We start from the raw sequence: 20331 nt of genomic DNA, 5'->3' as shown, positions 1-20331 counted from the left end.
GTCACCCCAGTGGGGCTGTGGGATCTTCTGACATCACACCAGAGGGGCTGAGGAATGTGCTGATGTCACACCAGAGGGGCTGAGGGATATGCTGATGCCACCCCAGAGGGGCTGTGGGATTTGGTGACATCTGTGGGATTTGGTGATATCACACCAGAGGGGCTGTGGGATTTGGTGACGTCACACCTGAGGATGTGTGGGATTGTTGACATCACACGAGAGGGGCTGTGGGATTTGGTGACATCTGTGGGATGTGCTGATGTCACACCAGAGGGGCTGTGGGATTTGGTGACATCTGTGGGATGTGCTGATGTCACCCAGAGGGCCTGTGGGATTTGGTGACATCTGTGGGATTTGGTGACATCACCCAGAGGGGCTGTGGGATTTGGTGACATCTGTGGGATGTGCTGATGTCACACCAGAGGGGCTGTGGGATGTGCTGATGTCACACCAGAGGGGCTGTGGGATGTGCTGATGTCACACCAGAAGGGCTGAGGGATTTGATGACATCTGTGGGATGTGCTGATGTCACCCAGAGGGGCTGTGGGATTTGGTGACATCTGTGGGATTTGTGACGTCACACAGGAGTGTGTGGGATCTTCTGACATCACTCCAGAGGGGCTGTGGGATGCGCTGATGTCACCCCAGAGGGGCTGAGGGATTTGCTGACATCACACCTGAGGATGTGTGGGATTGTTGACATCACACTGGAGGGGCTGAGGGATTTGGTGACATCTGTGGGATTTGGTGACGTCACACAGGAGTGTGTGGGATCTTCTGACATCACTCCAGAGGGGCTGGGGGATGTGCTGATGTCACACCAGAGGGGCTGTGGGATTTGGTGACATCTGTGGGATGTGCTGACGTCACCCAGAGGGGCTGTGGGATTTGGTGACATCTGTGGGATTGTTGACATCACACCAGAGGGGCTGTGGGATTTGGTGACATCTGTGGGATTTGGTGACGTCACCCAGAGGGGCTGTGGGATTTGGTGACATCTGTGGGATGTGCTGACATCACACCAGAGGGGCTGTGGGATGTGCTGACGTCACCCAGAGGGGCTGTGGGATTTGGTGACATCTGTGGGATTTGGTGACGTCACCCAGAGGGGCTGTGGGATTTGGTGACATCTGTGGGATTTGCTGACATCATCCAGAGGGGCTGTGGGATTTGGTGACATCTGTGGGATTTGGTGACATCACCCAGAGGGGCTGTGGGATTTGGTGACATCTGTGGGATTTGGTGACGTCACACAGGAGTGTGTGGGATCTTCTGACATCACTCCAGAGGGGCTGTGGGATGTGCTGATGTCACATCAGAGGGGCTGAGGGATTTGGTGACATGTGTGGGATTTGGTGACATCACACCTGAGGATGTGTGGGATTGTTGACATCACACTGGAGGGGCTGTGGGATTTGGTGACATCAGATGTGCTGGTGCAGACACATCTGGCTCCAGTTTGCAGCATCCTCGTACCAGCTGCCACGTGGTGCTTTGTGCAGTGGATTTTTTCAGGCCTGGGTTTGCTCAGGAATGCTGAAACCCTCAGGGTTTTCTCAGTTCAAAGAACACACTTGCATTGGGGGGATTTGTTGTGTCCTTGCTTTTTAGAGGAGAACTGGTGGGATGGGGATGAGGGAAGGGGAAGCAGGAGAGTTGCTGAGACCTGGTTGCTCTGCTGAATCTGTGACTCACTCTGATCCTTGAGATTCCTTAATCTCTTTGGAACTGAGAGAGAGGATTAATAGCCACGAATATTCACTCTGTGCTTGCCACAGATCAGGCACTTGTGTGCCCCTCTTTGGTTTTCTGACCCCAGTTTCCAACATCCCAACTGGAGGAATTCTGGACACTGATGAGAAATTTGGGAAATTAAAGTAGTGTGAGAATCTCAATGGACTTAACACTGAGATTTTAAAAAATAATTTGAAAAAAACACAGAAGTTTTCCTCCCTCTTATGGAAGAGAATATGCACTGCTGAGTCAATATTTACTGTCTGATATTTACCATATTCCTCACCTCCCTTGTGGCATTTCTGAAGAACAGCTGTGCTCTGTTTCTCATCCCAGCTTCTGTAGGAGCCCCTTGCCCAGGCTGGTCTGGGGCTGTGCTGCTCTTTATTTTCAGTGAGCACACACAGCAGGGGTTTCACAGCTGATGTGCTGCTGCTGACCTGGTTTAGCTGCTGCACTGGAGGCTCTGTCAGTACCTCTGGTGTTCCACCAGCCTGGCAATCGTTACAGCAACTGAGTTGATTGAATTCACAAGTGACACCATCCCCAAACTGTTGTCCAGATAGTAGGTCAGGCCTGTAAATAACAGATATTGCTACAGCAAAGGCTGACAACTGCCTAAAGTCAGGCATAAAGAAAATAATTGAGAGTGTTGGTGGATGTGCACACAGGACTTTGTCAAGACTGGCAGTTGGACACTGAGAAGTTTGAAAAATGTGAGAATTCACATTCCCTTTGCAACAGTTATTTCTCCTTTTCTGGATGTGCATTAAGAGAACTCTCTAATTCTGTGTGCTGTGGTTGTGGTAACCTTCCTCCTCCCCTGCTGGGAGCAGGGTGTGCTCAACCTTTTCATTGTAGCAAAGAGAGATAAACATCAACTAGTTGAGTTGTTCAGCTCTTAACCAGGGCTGTTCTGTCCCACCAGCAGCTCCTCTGCATTTCAGGGATGGTGGAACTTCCAGGGGTGGAGTTTGTCTTTGCTGCTGCTTCAGGTTTGGAGAAACACAGGGATTTACTCCAGGGTTTTACTGGGACTTCTCATCTTTTGAAACTTTCAATCCTTACAGTTTTGCATCTGGATCTGTGTTTGGAGCTCAAAGGGGGTTTTGTTTTCTCCATGGCTTAGGGATTGACTGGGGGGGCCTTTAGTGATGATGGTGATGGTGGTGATGATGATGGTGGTGATGGTGATGATGATGGTGGTGATGGTGATGATGGTGATTGATGGTGGTGGTGATGGTGGTGGTGATGATGATGGTGGTGGTGATGATGATGGTGGTGGTGATGATGGTGATTGATGTTGGTGGTGATGATGGTGATGATGATGATGATGATGGTGGTGGTGGTGGTGATGATGATGATGGTGATGGTGGTGGTGATGATGGTGATGATGATGATGGTCTCTGTGCACAGCAGTGTCCAGCCCAACTCTGGGTGTTCCAGTGCAAATCCAGAGACAGTATCTGCTGATGCTGTGACTGCAGCAGGCCCAGGGCAGCCAATCCCAAAGGGACTCTCCTGGCCAATAAAAGCCCCTGTGGGCACGTCCCAGTTGTGGTGGTGTCTGTGGTGCCACATCCTGCTGGCAACCAGAGTGGAGGAGGGAGCAGGGGACGTGCCCTGGTCCGTGCCCCCAACACTTGGGGTGTCTGTGGTGCCACATCCTGCTGGCAACCAGAGTGGAGGAGGGAGCAGGGGACGTGTCCTGGTCCATGCCAGTCAGTGCCTTACCAGGGTGGGAGCAGTTGGTGTAAAATGGAGTCTTGGGTTGCTGGAGCCACATGAGCCTCTCATGGATCTGCTGTGTCAGCAGGAGAGATGCAGAGGTGACAGGAGGTGGCCCTGCTGGCACCTGCTCAAGGTTCCTGAGCAGCCCTTCAGGGAAACTGAGGGAAGAAGAAATAAAACCCCTCCCCTGGCCTGGGCTGAGCTCCTTTTTTGGGGAGTTAGGAGTGGACTGAAATTTAGGTGCCCCATGTCAGTTCTGCTCTTGTGCTGCAGTTCCCAACTTCCCTTCAAGCCAGACATGACTCCCATGTAACAGGAGCTGAGAAAGTTCAATGAATTTATGGCATAGCAGGACCCTCCAACAAACACCTTCTCTAGAGATACCCAGAGTTATAAATACCTCAGGGTGCAGCTGCTTTTGTTACCATCAAGAATTCTCAATGCTAAACCAGAGAGTGTTGAGGTTTCAAACAGCTCTTTAAGAATTCACTTTCTTTCAAAACTATTTTTAAAGCTTCCAAAAGCTTCCCCTTTCAAGACCCACAGAAATCCATCCTGCCCTGGGTGTGCTGGTCCCCAGTGAGTTGCTTTGTGCTCTCAGCTGCCACAAACCCCTGAACTGCAGCATCTCTATTGATGGCTGGATCTGTTGTTTCCAATCTGGTCAGTTAATCAATGAGGAGCAGCCTGTAATTAATTGTGTGATATTGCACACAACCTCCCTCTCTGCTTTTATGCAGATGGATTTGGGATTTGTCAAGTGGAGCTGCTTTCCTAAAGAGTTTCCAGAGGATGCAACAAGAGGCTTTGTTCTTCCAGTTTGTAGCTGATGAATAATTTTAAATGGACACAATTCCAAATTTCAATTTTTTTTTCTCCAATGCTGAATATTTTAATGGCCCAAAGTGGAGGAACTCATTGAAGATGCACAATTTTCCTTGAAGAGGCACAGTTTGGTTCCTGTTCCATTCAGATCTCTGGGAGGGTCAGTAGGAGGGGTTAAAATCTTCCTCCTGTCCTGAGGACCTCCCAGATTTCAGTGCAGTGAGGTGGAAGGAGCAGCAGAGTCAGGCAGTGGTTTCCCCATTTCCAACCTGCCACGGGGACCTTTTGTCCTGCCATTCCATCCAGATGGGCCTCAAGGAGAAGTTGCATCTGCCTGACCTGTCCACTGTGATGTTCTACCTGTGCTGTTTTGGTTCTCGTGCAGATGGAGGGAACGAGGAGCCACCAGACCGAAGACAGGCGAGTGTAGACTCCCGTCAGAGCCGAGCTGGGCCAGGTAAACTCCTCAGTTTCTTCTGCCTCGGGACTCATCTCCTTTGTGGTGCCTCCCTCTGTTGTGTTGCTCGTTGAACTGTGTGATCTGCAGGGCTTTGCACCCATCCTGCTGCCCACAGACGTGCTGAGGTTCCCAGAGCACAGAGCTCTGTGTGGGTGGGGTTCATGTTGGTGCCTGGCTGGGCACAGGGGGGACCTGCAGGGGTTGGAGGGACACACGGGACAGGACGTTGGTGGGACTGGGATTCTTCAGGTGTGCCAGCCCAAAGCAGTGCTTGGTTCCCAAGGTTCCACTGCCTTCCATCTGATGGCAAAGTAGGAACCTGGCAGGGTCTCCTGGATCAGTGGGAAATGCAGTTGTAGGTGCAGACTTGGTGCAGTGTGAGATGAGTCTCTTTGCTCCACAGAAGTGTTCCCTTGGACTTTGCCCTGCTCTGTGTCCATCACTTGCCATCTGGGCATTTTTCATGCTGGTGGGTTCAGGGGGTTTATTATCCTTGGCTAATAATCCCCCTGAAATGGGGCAGGTGTCTTGTTGCTGCTTCACCTTCCTTGTTGCCACTTGTGGTGCTCAAGTGTCTCAGTGTCTGCAAAGCTTCACTGGCAGTGTAAGAGGACACAGCCCCAGCCTGTGCCAGGGGAGGTTTAGGTTGGGCATTAAGGAAATGTTTATCCTGGAAAGGGTTGTCCTGCCCAGGGCAGGGTTGGAGTCACCATCCCAGGAAGTGCTCAGAAAACATGTGGATGTGGCCCTTGCCGTGGTTGTTGTGGTGACCATGGTGATGGTGCTGTTTGATGGTTGGACTTGAGTGTCTTAAAGGTCTTTTCCAACCTGAACCATTCCCCAATTATCTTGTAACACTCCCAGAAATAACTAATTAGTTCAAATAGGCACTTAGTGGTAACATTCTATTGAAGCATATTCTGTAGGCAGACAGTGATCCCTCATTCCAGGGTTTGAGAAACTCAATGTTCTTCCTGACCAGAACAAACTCCAGACTGTTCCAGTGACCTTGTTTGTTGGTGTGTTTGTTTGCTCTGCCCAGGGGAGACAGAAATTTTGGCATCTGTGGAAACTCCTTGTGGGAGGTCTGTGAGTTTGCTGTTTTGTTTTAAAGCATTTGAATTTTAAGAGGGAAAATGCAGCTGAGAACTTTGCCAAGCTGTAATTTAACTTTTTTTCTGTATCAAAGACTGGATTTTCAGCAGGTTGGTCACAGCCCCTGGGAACTCTCACCATAATAACACACATGGACTTGTAGGTCTTTCCCATGGTTTATTTTCCCCTTAAATTGAGCCTGGGGCAATTTAAACTATTTTTAAGAATCAAAATCAATAGTGGCAATTTTTTTTTCATTCTTGGCACCAAATTTCTTTTAGAAACCCATGGTGGGCTGTTTTTGTTGGTGCTTCCCTGGAGCCCTCAGAGAGCCTGGCCAGGCTGGTGGAATCAGCAGCAGGTTCAGCTCTTGGCAGCTGGAGAGGGTTGAGGGAGCAGAGAGTTGTGTTTGGAACTGTCAGAATGTTTGTGTGTGTGAAGGGTGTCAGGGCTTGTTTGGGTTTAATAATGGTACAAAACCCCTGAGAGATGTTCCTCAAAGTTGGCATCAGGAAGGGCTGGATTTATGGATTTCAGCCCCTGGTGCTGCAGCCTCCTGGAACCTTCAGCAACCAGGCCAAGGGTTTTGGCAGTTATTTCCATGTGGGGTTTTTCCAACCATATGTTGGGTTGTTCACACTGTTCTTTGGATATTGGGAATGAGGTGAGTCCATCATCTCCTGTGGAGCACCTCATGGTTGAGGCATTGCCCTTTTGTCTTCTCCCACCTCTGTCTGTGTCCTGTCCTGCAGTGACATTTGCTCTTGTAAACCTTTTCTCCCAAGGCACTGAGAGCAGCACAGCTATGATGGAAACCCAAGAAGGGAAACCATCAGCAGGCACTGAAAGCCCAAACCCATCTGGTGATGGTGGTGGGGCAGAAATGAGGCCTTGTCACATTGTCAGTGCTGAAATGACCCTGAGATCAGCTCAGTTGGTTAAAACTTGGTTGTAACAATGCCAAGGGCATGGGTTCAATCCCCTGTGTGGGCCATTGACTTAAGAGTTGGACTTGATGATGCTTGTGGGTCCTTCCAACTCAGAATAGTCTAGGATTCTGTGAATGGGTTGGGAGGAACCTTAAAGCTCATCCAGTGCCACCCCCTGCCATGGACAGGGACACCTCAGTTGGTTAAAACTTGGTTGTAATAATGCCAAGGTCATGGGTTCAGTCCCCTGTGTGGGCCATTGACTTGAGTTGGACTCGATGATCCTTGTGGGTCCTTCTAACACAGAATAGTTCGTCCATGATTCATGTTAACAGTTCCAGGTTGGCTTTGAGGATGAATTATTAGTGGTCTGGGTTAGGTTGTTCCTCTTGCTGAGGAGAGAGGGAGATCCAGGTGTCCTTGACCCAAAGCTTTCCACATCTGCAGCTCAGTTGGTTAAAACTTGGTTGCTGTAACTCCAAGGTCATGGGTTCAATCCCCTGTGTGGGCCACTGACTGAAGAGTTGGACTCGATGATCCTTGTGGGTCCTTCCAGCTCAGAACAGTCTGGGATAGTCTGGTGGGAGGAACCTCCTGACTCCTTCTCTTGCTGCTCTGGAGGACCTGCCCATCATTTGTCACTGATATCGATTCCACCAATGAGCAATATGTGCTTTTATTGTTCTGTCTCCACTTGTTTTCCTGTTCTTTTGTGTCTTACACGTGATGAGACCCCCACACTGGGGCTTTGGGTGTCTCTGGGGAGAGTTGGAGCTGGTGGTTGGTTTTGGAAGATTTTTGTTCTTCCATTTTATTTGAGATCTGTGGGGTTTTTTTAGGATAAAAGTCCTCATATCAAAATCAAATTCAGCTGGGAGGTTTTTTATTAGAAAAAATAATTTATCTAAATTTTTTATCTAAAAACCATCAGTAAAAGGACTGTCACTCTGTTGAAAACTGGTGAGTCTCAGCCCCTGCTGGACAAACTCTGGATATTGAAACGAAAGACAAATTTGCAGGGAGAGACTGAGGGAGCTGGGGGTGTTGAGCCTGGAGAAGAGGAGGCTCAGAGGTGACCTCAGCACTGTCTGGAACTGCCTGAAGGGAAGTTGTGGCCAGGTGGGGGTTGGTCTCTTCTCCCAGGCACTCAGCAATAGGACAAGGGGGCACGATGGGCTCAAGCTCTGCCAGGGGAAATTGAAGTTGGAGATCAGGAAGAAATTCTTTGCAGAGAGAGTGCTCAGGGATTGGAATGGGCTGCCCAGAGAGGGGGTGGATTCCCCATCCCTGGAGGTTTTTCAGCTGAGCTTGGCCGTGGCACTGAGTGCCATGATCTGGTAAAGGGACTGGAGTTGGCCCAAGGGTTGGACTTGATGATCTCGGAGGTCTCTTCCAACCCAGCTGGTTCTGTAATTCTGTGGTGGTGAACTCACCATCCTTGGAGGTGTTTAAGGTGACACTGGATGTGGCACAGAGTGCCCTGGGCTGGTGATCCCAGTGGGATTGGACCAAGGGTTGGACTTGATGCTCTCAGAGGTCTCTTCCAACCCAGCTGGTTCTGTGATTCTCTGATAGTGAACTCACCATCCCTGGAGGTGTTTAAGGTGACACTGGATGTGGCACTGAGTGCCCTGGGCTGGTGATCCCATTGGGGTTGGACCAAGGGTTGGACTTGATGCTCTCAGAGGTCTCTCCCAACCCAGTTCATTCTGATTCTCTGAGATCAGACATCACGACAGAGCACGAGGCGATGCCACCTCGTGCCACCCCCGACTCAGGGTGCCCTCCTTGCCCTTCTGACCTGCCCAATTGTGTCTCCCTGTGCCCTGCAGGCTCCTCCACCGAGAACGACTGTGCTTTCGAGCCCGACTACGCGCTCGCGCCGCTCGCAGTGACCGAAGGTATGCAGCACATTCGGATTATGGAGGGCATGTCGCGCTCCCTTCCATCCTCCCCCTTACTCACACACCAGTCTATCAGTGTTCGCCTCCAGCCTGTCAAGAAGTTGACTGGTAAGGACTTTCCTAAGTCTTTTAAGGTCCATTGGGGCAAAAAAAAAAAAACAAACCAAAAAAAAAACCAACTCTGTAAGAAACGGCTTATCCGAGTCATTCCCTTGTTGGTTAAAGCTGTGGTGGAACCCAGGGGTGGGTTGGATCTGGTGCTGACAGAGGGATCTTTCTGTTGGGGGAAAGATCTCTCTGGTTTGCAAATGTTCTTGAGTTTTTGAGGAACTTCCAGCAGAGTTTGGTTTAGTTTGTGCACAGTGGGAGTTTTACAGGGATTTCAAGGAACTCAATGCTCAAATTTCGAATTCCAAGAGAGCATCAGAGATAACAAACTTCTACAGCAAAGTAATTTTTTTTTGTAGTTCCTGCATGTTTTTAAACTGTTTTCTTCATCTGATTTGCTGGAGTTGTGGTTTGAACACTTAGAGGTGGTGAAATAGTTGGATTTTCAAAAGCACTTGGAGTCCAACATCCATAGAAAAGCCTGAAAAAAAAGTGTTTCTGCCAGGAACAAAAAACTTGTGTCTTGCCTAAAATCTGAACTAGCTCCTTGTCCACCTTCAAGGAAGACCATCCAGTGTCCTGTGCTTGTGCTGAGGGAAACCTGCAGAGAGCATTTGGACTGTGTGTAATGTGACCTCCAAGTGAGCTCTGGCACTCCTGGTGCCCTTTGCTTCCCCTGCCCACTGGTGAGAGGAGAAATGGAGAACAGGAGGGAGAAGTTCTGAGTTGTGAGGGAGTCACAAGCCCATGGTTGGGCAGGGCTGCTCTCTGGAGCATCCCAGTAGCTCCTCAAAAGACCTGGAATTCCAGCAGGTGGTAATTCAAGGAAGGAGATGGGGATTCCTACAAACCTCTGGAGCTTGTGCTCACCCTCTGGGGAAACATTCCTGTGGCTGTGGGGCTTGGAAATTCTCTGCCATGAAATCCAGACCTGGACAGGTTGGCTCCAAACCAGGATGGTGTCAGTGAAATGCTGACCATTGTTAGTGCTCAGAAGCAGGAGAAGAAAAGGCTCCCAGTTGTGTTCAGAGGTTCATTTTGGGGTCACACACAGAACTCCTTTGGACATGGACAGGGAAGGTGACTCCATCTGCCTTCTGCTTGCATTCCTTCCCTTTTCCATCTGGTTGGAATATCCTGTTCCAGCTGGAGCCAGTCCCATGTGCCAGGCCAAGCCCTGCCCATGCCTTGCATGGCCCTGTCTCGGTGCCTCCTGCTACACTTGGGGGTGTTTCCCTGCTTTGGTGGAGCAGATTTTTAAAGTTATTAGTTTAATTTACTGTTGATCTTGTAAAAGGAAGGTGTTTATTTTCCATCCTCCTGCAGTCATGATAAGAATTTGTTTGCTTTGGGGAGGTGAGTGGAAAGGAGCTGGGAAAGCTCTTTGTTATTCATAGTACTGATCATGTTTCCTCAACTACTCCTGATTGTCTGGCTCTTATTTACTACTAATCTGAGAGGTTTAGAAAGCAAAAATACCCCTGAGCAGCAGAAAGAATCATAGAATATCCTGAGCTGGAAGGGATCCACATGGATCTATGATCCAACAATCCCACCCTGTGCCCTGGAGAATCATCCAAACCCTCCTGGAGCTCTGACAGCCTTGGGGCTGTGCCCACTGCTCTGGGGAGCCTGGTCAGTGCCCACCACCCTCTGGGGGAAGAGCCTTTCCCTGAGATCCCACCTGACCCTGCCCTGGCACAGCTCCAGCCCTTCCCTGGGTCCTGTCCCTGCCCTGGCACAGCTCCAGCCCTTCCCTGGGTCCTGTCCCTGCCCTGGCACAGCTCCAGCCCTTCCCTGGGTCCTGTCCCTGCCCTGGCACAGCTCCAGCCCTTCCCTGGGTCCTGTCCCTGCCCTGGCACAGCTCCAGCCCTTTCCTGGGTGCTGTCCCTGCCCTGGCACAGCTCCAGCCCTTTCCTGGGTGCTGTCCCTGCCCTGGCACAGCTCCAGCCCTTCCCTGGGTCCTGTCCCTGCCCTGGCACAGCTCCAGCCCTTCCCTGAGTCCTGGCACTGCTCACACAGAGCAGAGATGGAGCTGCCCCTTCAGGAGGAGCTGCAGACCCCCAAAGGTCTCCTCTCAGTCTCCTCTTCTCCAGCTGAACAAACCCTGTGGAGGGTGAAATCCCTTCCCCATCCTGCCAGTCCAGCTGGATTTGGGCTCCCTTGGGCAGGAAAGATGGGAGGAGGAAGCTCCCCAAGAGTCCCTCCCTGTGCCCCAGAGGGTCATCCAAACCCTCCTGGAGCTCTGGCAGCCTCGGGGCCGTGCCCACTGTCCTGGGGAGCCTGGTCAGTGCCCACCACCCTCTGGGGGAAGAGCCTTTCCCTGAGATCCCACCTGACCCTGCCCTGGCACAGCTCCAACCCTTCCCTGAATGAGCTGCCTGTGGAATGACTATTTACTACATCAACAAATACTTGCCAGGGTACATTGACTGGCAGTTTATAAAGTCCCTCCACAGTTCTAGTCATTAGTAACCAGCATGATCAAAGAAAACAGAAAATTTGGAGTTCATATTAAATTTGTGAAGGCAACTGCACAGCTTGAGCTATTTTGGAGCCAGCAGGCCCAGGGTAGTGACCCTTCCCCTGGACTCTGCCTTGGGGAGGCCACACCTTGAGTGTTGTGTTCAGTTCTGGGCCCCTCAGTTGAGGCAAGAGATTGAGGGGCTGGAGCGGGGCCAGAGAAGAGCAACGAGGCTGGAGAAGGGACTGGATGTGGCTCTGAGTGTCCTCTGAAACACCTCCAGGGACAGAGAATCCAACATGTCTTGATCCAACCCCACTGTGATCACCAGCCCAGGGCACAGAGTGCCAGAGTGATCCCAGTGGGGTTGGATCAAGGGTTGGACTTGGTGATCTCAGAGGTCTCTTCCAACCCAACTGAGAAGAGCAACGAGGCTGGAGAAGGGACTGGAGCACAAGTGCTGTGGGGGAGAGGCTGAGGGAGCTGGGGGTGTTGAGCCTGGAGAAGAGGAGGCTCAGAGGTGACCTCAGCACTGTCTGGAACTGCCTGAAGGGAAGTTGTGGCCAGGTGGGGGTTGGTCTCTTCTCCCAGGCACTCAGCAATAGGACAAGGGGGCACGATGGGCTCAAGCTCTGCCAGGGGAAATTGAAGTTGGAGATCAGAGAGAAATTCTTTGCAGAGAGAGTGCTCAGGGATTGGAATGGGCTGCCCAGAGCGGGGGTGGATTCACCATCCCTGGAGGTTTTTCAGCTGAGCTTGGCCGTGGCACTGAGTGCCATGATCTGGTAAAGGGACTGGAGTTGGACCAAGGGTTGGACTTGATGATCTCAAAGGTCTTTTCCAACCCAACTGATTCTGTGATTCTATGATTTTTTGGTGTCTCACCCAGTCACCCCCTGGTTTTACAGCAGCCATGGCTGTGCTCTCACAGCACACTCCAAACCTGGCAGAACTGATTCAAAAACCTTCCTGTGACTGGCAGATCTCTCAGATAAAAACAAAGCTCCAGGAGCTGGGCAGTGAATGCCCAGAGAGGTCCCAGCAGGGCTGGGAGGGTCCTCCCAGCTCGGGATGTTCTGGGATTCTGTGCTGGTCTCCTCCTCCTCTGTGTCTCCTTCTCCTGGCCATGGTTAATCCCACACAAAGGCAGCAGTGAGTGCTGTCAGAGAGGGGATGAGGCTCATTCTGGGAGGCTGAGCTTACAAAGAGAGCCCTTTGTCTGCCTGACAGTTGCCACATGGATTTATCAAAGGGACCTTCAGAGCATGGAAAATTGCCGAGAAATTATCCAATTGTAGAGGCTTTTCCTGCTGTTTGCTCCTTCCAGACATGTGTGTGGGACTGCCCCCACTCCTGTCATAATTCTGTATCTGCAGAGGGGTTGGGGAAGGGATGGGACAGTTTCCTACATAAAAATCTTCATTGTCTCTTCTATTTTATTTTATTTTTTTCCTAAAGCTTTAATTCCTTGAACCATTTCCCAAATTCTCCCAACAGCCTGAAGGGGCTACAAGGAAGGGATTCTTCTTCCTCAGGACCTGTAGTGACAGGACAAGGGGGAATGGCTTCAGATTGGAAGAGGGGAAATTTAGGTTGGATATTGGGAAGGAATTCCTGGCTGGGAGGGTGGGCAGGCCCTGGCACAGGTGCCCAGAGAAGCTGTGGCTGCCCCAGCCCTGGGAGTGTCCCAGGCCAGGTTGGACAGGGCTTGGAGCACCCTGGGCTGGTGGGAGGTGTCCCTGCCCATGGCAGGGGTGGGATCCTTAAGTTTCCCTCCATCCCAAACCATTCTGGAATCCTGTGATTCCATGGAGTTGGAGGATGTTCTAGGCTGGGTTTAGAGACAGAGATCTCAGAGCCCTTTCCAGTGCCCAAAGGGGCTCCAGGAGAGCTGGAGAGGGACAAGGGATGGAGGGACAGGACACAGGGAATGGCTTCCCACTGCCAGAGGGCAGGGATAGATGGGATATTGGAAAGGAATTCCTGGCTGGGAGGGTGGGCAGGCCCTGGCACAGGTGCCCAGAGAAGCTGTGGCTGCCCCAGCCCTGGGAGTGTCCCAGGCCAGGTTGGACAGGGCTTGGAGCACCCTGGGCTGGTGGGAGGTGTCCCTGCCCATTCCATGACTCTTTAAGGTCCCTTCCAACCCAATGCATTCCATGATTCTCTGCTAATTTAACCTTTTCAAGCCCTTAACCTGCTGATTGGTAACCAAGGCAGCTTTTCAGCCACAGAAAAGTCAAAATGCCCCTTTGTGGTCAAAAGCCCCAGGAACACATTCCATGGGGTGTTGTTTCTCTCTCCAGAGGAGCTGAGGTCACTCCCTGGTGGTATCTGGGTTTGCTGGGGATGGAGCCTTGGCTGGAGCCACAGGGTGATAAATATTCCATGTGGGTGCAATTTCCACTCTGCTGAATAGTCTGGTGATTAAGAAAACTCGGGGCATTGTGGCTCTGAGGGGTGAGGGAATAGTCAGCATCAGTAATCAGCTCTTGTGCCACCCCTTGTGCAGCACTGGCTGAGAACACACTGAAAATCACCACGTTTAACCTCAGTTTATGGTGGTTAATGTTGGTTTTTTAACAACAGTGCCTTTATTAGCAAGTGTAATGTGCAAAAAAACATAATAAAAAGGGAGCAAACCCCCTCCCAGCCCAGGGTAAGGAAGTGAAGACACCATTTTGCTTTGTGTCTGGAATGAAATCAGCACTTAAAAGGCACAAAGAGCAACTGCTTTCAAACCAATGGGCTTCAATATTCCACCAAGCCTGCAAAGTGTGTTATTTCTTCCTCAGGGCATTGAAATTAATGCTGTGTACCTGCCTTGAGCCCAGGGTTGCTTTCCAGGAGGGATGAGTTCATCCAAGTACTCTCCTGAATCGGTGCCAGAAATACTCTGTTAAGAGATGAGATATTGGGCTGGAAAACTCAGCTCCTGATGGTTCCTGCCATCCCTGTGCACGTGCAGAGGGTTCACACAAAGCCCTGTGCCCACCCCACTCTTCCTTCTCCTCCTCCTCCTCTTCCTCCTGCTCCTCCTGCTCCTCCTCCTCTTCCTCCTCTTCCTCCTCCTCCTCCTCCTCTTCCTCTTCGTCTTCCTCTTCCTCCTCCTCCTCCTCCTCCTCCTCCTCCTCCTCCTCCTCCTCCTCCTCCTCCTCCTCCTCCTCCTCTTCCTCCTCCTCTTCCTCCTCCTCTTCCTCCTCTTCCTCCTCCTCTTCCTCCTCCTCTTCCTCCTCTTCCTCCTCCTCTTCCTCCTCCTCTTCCTCCTCCTCCTCCTCCTCCTCCTCCTCCTCCTCCTCCAGGAGTGCTGATTTGCATATTGCACATTTCCATGCCCAGGGATAATTTTATTCCTCTTGCTATTTTTCTCCTGCTGAATGGCTGATTGGAAACGTTGGGATTCTCTGGGAAAGAGCAGTGGGTGCCCAGGGGGAGGAGGGGGGATATTAGCAGGGAATTCAGGGGGTTTGGGTAACAAAAACCTGGCTGAGATGGCTCAGTTGGCAACTCGGAGGCCTCCTGTGGCCACTGGGAATTGTCTTCAAAGACCTGGGCCCCTGGAACTGCTTTCCTCTGCTTTTGGGGACATTTCTCCCTTGTGCTTTGGGAATGTGGGGGACTCTGAGGATAAACTTCACAGGAGTGAGTGGAAATATTCCTGGGTGATACAGGGACCCTTCAAGAAAATGGATTTTATCCCTTCATAACTCAGAGGTGTGTTCAGCCTCTTCCCTAAAGAAAATCTGTGTTCTTTCACTAGAACTTCAGCTCAGGGCTGAGCAGGATGGAGCTTTGCCCCTCCCAGTGACACCAGTAAGGGCCCACCATCGTGGTTCTCACCACTCCCCAAGTCCATCTGGGTTGGGAGTCCCACAGACAACATCACCCATGAGATTTGTACTGCTGGAGGTCTTGTCATCTCCCCACCCCTCTTGGGATGCTCTTGTATCTCTTGGGAACAGCCAGGAGGGTTGTCACTTCTCCCTTCTCTGGATCTCCATCAGATGGTTCAATATTCTTGATGCTGATTGTCATTGTGGGATTAAAAAGCTGAGCTGTCCCTGCTGGAAACCCTGAATTGTTTCTTGTTCTGTGCTGACAAGCTCAAGTTATTGACTCCAGTCCCTGGGACCACTCAGTCTCTCCCTCCAAACTGGTGCAGCAGCTCAGCTGGGTGGGAATGTGAGAGATGATGAGGCACCACCTCAGAGGTGCCAGTGCTGGGGGGAAACCAGCTCTGCTGGCACTTGTGGGCAGTGCTGGAGTCACCAGTCCTGGAATCCTTCAGAGAACGTGGGGATGTGGCACTTGAGGAGGTGGGTTAGTGTGGAACGTGGTGGCTGTGCTGGGTTGGCATTTGGATGTGATGATCTTGAAGGTCTTTCCAACCTTGTTGATGATCCTGTGATGTGAGAGTGGGCAGGCCCTGGCACAGGTGCCCAGAGAAGCTGGGGCTGCCCCAGCCCTGGGAGTGTCCCAGGCCAGGCTGGACAGGGCTTGGAGCACCCTGGGCTGGTGGGAGGTGTCCCTGCCCATGGCAGGGGTGGGATCCTTAAGTTTCCTTCCATCTCAAACCATTCTGGAATCCTGTGATTCCATGGAGTTGGAGAATGTTCTAGGCTGGGTTTAGAGCCAGAGACCTGAGAGCCCCTTCCAGTGGCCAAAGGGGCTCCAGGAGAGCTGGAGAGGGACTGGGGACAAGGGATGGAGGGACAGGACAAGGGGAATGGCTTCACATGGACACAAGGCAGGGATAGGTGGGATATTGGGAAGGATTTTCTGGCTGTGGAGGGTGAGCAGGCCCTGGCACAGGTGCCCAGAGAAGCTGTGGCTGCCCCAGCCCTGGGAGTGTCCCAGGCCAGGTTGGACAGGGCTTGGAGCAGCCTGGGCTGGTGGGAGGTGTCCCTGCCCATGGCAGGGGTGGCACTGAATGGACTTTAAGGTCCCTTCCAACCCAAACCATTCAGAGTTTCTTTATTTGTTGAAATAAAACAGAGTCATCCATGGGAAGGATTTCTGTGTGTTCAGATCCAGCTGCTGGGCAGAGACTCCAGCCCTGCAGCTTTGGTTGGTGTTGGATCCTCTCACTCCTGGTGTGTTGTCTCTTTGAGCACATGTGGCAGGGGAAAAGCTGCTGATGATGTGCACAATAAAGTGGCTTTCCTGCTCCGTGTTGCACGTGGAACACAAACCTTGGCCTTGCTCACAGCTCGGTGTGGCAGCTGAATTGGTTTCCTCTGCTCTGCTGGAGCTGGAGGTGCTTTGGGGGCCTCACCAGCCCTCCTTGCCGGGCAGTTGTGGGTTATGGATTAATTTGGGGATGTTTTGCTGTCCCTGGGAGGAGCTGCAGGCTGTGTGTTGGTGGCAGTGCCACTCAAGCTCTCAGCCACCTGATGGTGCTGCAGTTTGGCTCATCTCAGCCTCGCTGTGCCTGGGCAGAGCTCCTCACCTGGGAGGGCTCCGTGGTACCCTCGTCACCCCAGACCTTCATTTGGGTCCTTTACCCTCGTTATCCCAGACCGTCATTTGGGTCCTTATTAGCATCTGGCCATTTCCCTTAATTAATAAATGCCATCGTTTCAGTCCCAGTTCTTTGAACACGCTGCCAACCCAGGTCGTTTCGTTGTGCTTTGGCACAGCCCTCCCAGTGCCAGCGTGCCCGAGCTGGACACGATGCTGAGCCGCGAGATTTGTGCCCGATCCTTCAGCGGCGACAACAAAACCCGCGCCCACCACGGAGGGGCCGCTGCGGCTTTAAAGCATCCAAAGGCTCGGAGCCTTTTAGTGGAAATTGTTCCCAGAATCCATGTCACAACTCCTTATATGGGGCCGCTTTTTTTCCCTGCGTTGCCATGCCAACCGCAGCACTGCACCATTCATCGGCTCCCGCCCGGGCTGCAGCGCCAGCCAGCGCCGCTCGCCCGGCGCATCCCGAGCCCGGAGCATCCCCCTGTTCGCCCGGAGCATCCCCCTGTTCATCCGGAGCAATCCCGACCGGCTCACCCGGACCATCCCGGATCCCCTCGCCCGGAGCATCCTGACCCTCTCACCCGGAGCATCCCGACCCCCTCGCCCGGAGCATCCCCGATCCCCTCGCCTGGAGCATCCCCGACCCCCTCGCCCGGAGCATCCCGACCCCCTCGCTCGGAGCATCCCCCCATTCACCCGGAGCATCCCGACCCTCTCGCTCGGAGCACCCCCCGCTCGCCTGGACCATCCCAATCCTCTCGCTTGGAGCATCCCCGTCCCGGAGCATCCCCAACCCGGAGCATCCCCAGCCCTCTCTCGGACCATCCCCGACCCGGAGCATCCCCAACCCGGAGCATCCCCAGCCCTCTCTCGGACCATCCCCGACCCGGAGCATCCCCAACCCGGAGCATCCCCAGCCCTCTCTCGGACCATCCCCGACCCGGAGCATCCCCAACCCGGAGCATCCCCAGCCCTCTCTCTCGGACCATCCCCGACCCTCTCACCCGGAGCATCCCCCCACTCGTCCGGACCATCCCCGACCCGCTCGCTCCTGCATTTCCCAGCTCCTTCATTTCCCTGCTCCTGCTTTTCCCTGCTCCTTCCCCCCTTGGCTCCGGGAAAACAGCGAATGGAACTGCGCCGGAGGAAGGACCCGTGAAAATCCTCCCCGGGGAGGCGGAGAGGCTCCTTTGGCTGCGGCACGAACCGGAGCGGCTCGGGAGGGCTGAGCTGGCCGAGAGGGAAGGCTGGTTGTGCCGGAGCTGCTCCCGAACCCTCCCTGGTGCCCTGGAGATGCCCAGGTGATGCCCAGGTGATGCTCGGAGGGCACCGCGGGGAGCCGCTGGATGTGCTTTTGGGAGCGGAGCTCGACGTCAGCGGCGGGAGGTGGCACCTGTAGGCTCATCCTGACGTGGGCACCAGCAGGATGGAGCTGGCACTGGGGACAGGGGGGCAGGAGCCGCTGCTCTCTGGGCACTGGCATCGCTGAATTCCCAACGTGGCAGAGCACACAAAGCCCTGTGAGTATTTGGCCGATTTGTGGTACCCAGACATTGCCTGGCATCGCGTTTGACGTTCCTCAACCTCTCCCTGCAGAAATCCCTGGGCAGGAAGGGACTGGGGGGAGCCATGACTAGGAGGGATTTGGTGGCAGGAAGGGCTGATGCTGCTGCTGGTTGTTTGTCTTGTAGTTGTTGTTGCAATAGTTTTACATAATCTGGAGTTTGTCACCTCCTCGCTCTGATGTGCAGAATTTCTCACGCAGAACAAAATGAACGTGCCGGGGGAAAAATTGGCATTTCTCAGCTTTGCTGGAATAGAAAGAACTGCTGGGGAGGGAGCTGGAAACGCTACAGATCCCGAGTGGTTGGGCTTTAAAATGTTGTAAGAATAGCACTGAGATAAGGTTTGCCTTCTGAGTTCCAAAAACACCACAAATTAGATTTGAGTGGATTATAAACCCCCCTGTGCTGGGGGAGGGAGATCTTGGCTTTGCACTGAAAGAGTGAGGGGTTTAATTCCGTGCTGCTGGAAACACAAATAAATAAACAGTCATTATCAAGGTGCAATTGGAGGAAAAGCTGTTGAGGTGCTGGTGGTGCAGCTCATTTTTGTGCTGCAAATTGGTGGGGGCAGGACAGAATTTGCTCCTTTGATTGAAGGCGTTTTTATGGCACAGCGTTTGCAGCCAGTGTTTTATGGCACAGTGTTGGCATTTCTGTTGAGGGAATTCTGCTGAATTCCCTGGGCATGACACTGCTCTGACATTCCTGTTCCTTTGTGGAAGGGGACACTCACCTGGAATGTCCCCCACCCACCTGGAATGTGCCCCCGCTCACCTGGAATGAGCCCCCACTCACCTGGAATGAGCCCCCACACACCTGGAATGAGCCCCCACTCACCTGGAACAAGCCCCCACTCACTTGCAATTTGCCCCCACCCACCTGGAATGTGCCCCCGCTCACCTGGAATGAGCCCCCACTCACCTGGAATGTCCCCCACCCACCTGGAATGTGCCCCCGCTCACCTGGAATGAGCCCCCACTCACCTGGAATGTGCCCCCGCTCACCTGGAATGAGCCCCCACTCACCTGGAATGAGCCCCCACTCACCTTGAATCTGCCCCCCACTCACCTGGAACAAGCCCCCACTCACTTGCAATTTGCCCCCACCCACCTGGAATTTGCCCCCACTCACCTGGAATGAGCCCCCACACGCCTGGAATGAGCCCCCACTCACCTGGAATGAGCCCCCACGCACCTGGAATGAGCCCCCACTCACCTGCAATTTGCCCCCACCCACCTGGAATTTGCCCCCACCCACCTAGAATTTGCCCCCACCCACCTTGAATGTGCCCCCACTCACCTGGAATTTGCCCCCACTCACCTGCAATTTGCTCCCACTCACCTGGAATGACCCCCCAGTCACCTGGAATTTGCCCCCACTCACCTGCAATTTGCTCCCACTCACCTGGAATGACCCCCCAGTCACCTGGAATTTGCCCCCACTCAGCTGGAATGTGCCCCCACTCACTTGGAATTTGCCCCCACTCAGCTGGAATGTGCCCCCACTCACCTGGAATTTGCCGCCACCCACCTGGAATTTGCCCCCACCCACCTGGAATGTGCTCCCACCCACCTGGAATTTGCCCCCACCCACCTGGAATGAGCCCCCACCCACCTGCAATTTGCCCCCACTCACCTGGCATTTGCCCCCACTCACTGGAATGTGCCCCCACCCACCTGGCATGAGCCCCCACTCACTGGAATGTGCCCCCACTCACCTGCAATTTGCCCCCACCCACCTGGAATGTGCCCCCACCCACCTGGAATTTGCCCCCACATTCAGGGACTTTCAAGGTGCACGATGTGTTTTTTCACCATGATTCTTTTTCCCTTGAATTTTCCCCAATCCTTTGCAATCTGGGGCTTTCTGGAGGCTTCCTAAGTAGAAAACTTGGGCTCTGTCCGAGTTTTGAATAATCCCTTCTTCAAAAACGGCCTGAAAACCACACACAGAGGAGCAACATTTCATTGGGGGGTTTCAGTCCTGCCTTGAACTCTCCACGTGGCAAACCCCGTTGGCTCAGCAGGAATTTTTTCTTGGAAAGGGTGGT

General features: G+C 52.9%; 1 protein-coding gene across 6 annotated transcripts in view; it reads left to right on the top strand.

Annotated features, from left to right (window-relative positions):
* TANC2 (tetratricopeptide repeat, ankyrin repeat and coiled-coil containing 2) overlaps positions 1-20331 on the top strand; it is a 216432-nt gene that overhangs the window by 64886 nt on the left and 131215 nt on the right. For 4 of the 6 annotated variants that reach the window (XR_011699673.1, XM_071577333.1, XM_071577334.1 and 1 more), the window contains exons 4-5: positions 4676-4747; positions 8607-8786. Coding sequence is in view for 4 of the 6 variants with exons in the window: in XM_071577333.1 (XP_071433434.1) it covers positions 4676-4747; positions 8607-8786 (252 nt within the window). In the remaining 2 variants the exon portion in view is untranslated. Of the gene's footprint in view, positions 1-4675; positions 4748-8606; positions 8787-17311; positions 18237-20331 lie in introns of those variants that run through there. The other 2 variants (XM_071577335.1, XM_071577336.1) reach the window with 2 other exon arrangements.

This window comes from Pithys albifrons, chromosome 25 (genome assembly GCF_047495875.1).
Source record: "Pithys albifrons albifrons isolate INPA30051 chromosome 25, PitAlb_v1, whole genome shotgun sequence".
Taxonomy (NCBI): Eukaryota; Metazoa; Chordata; class Aves; order Passeriformes; family Thamnophilidae; genus Pithys; species Pithys albifrons.
Note: the sequence above shows the minus strand (reverse complement) of the source record. Positions and strands in the feature narration are given on the sequence as shown.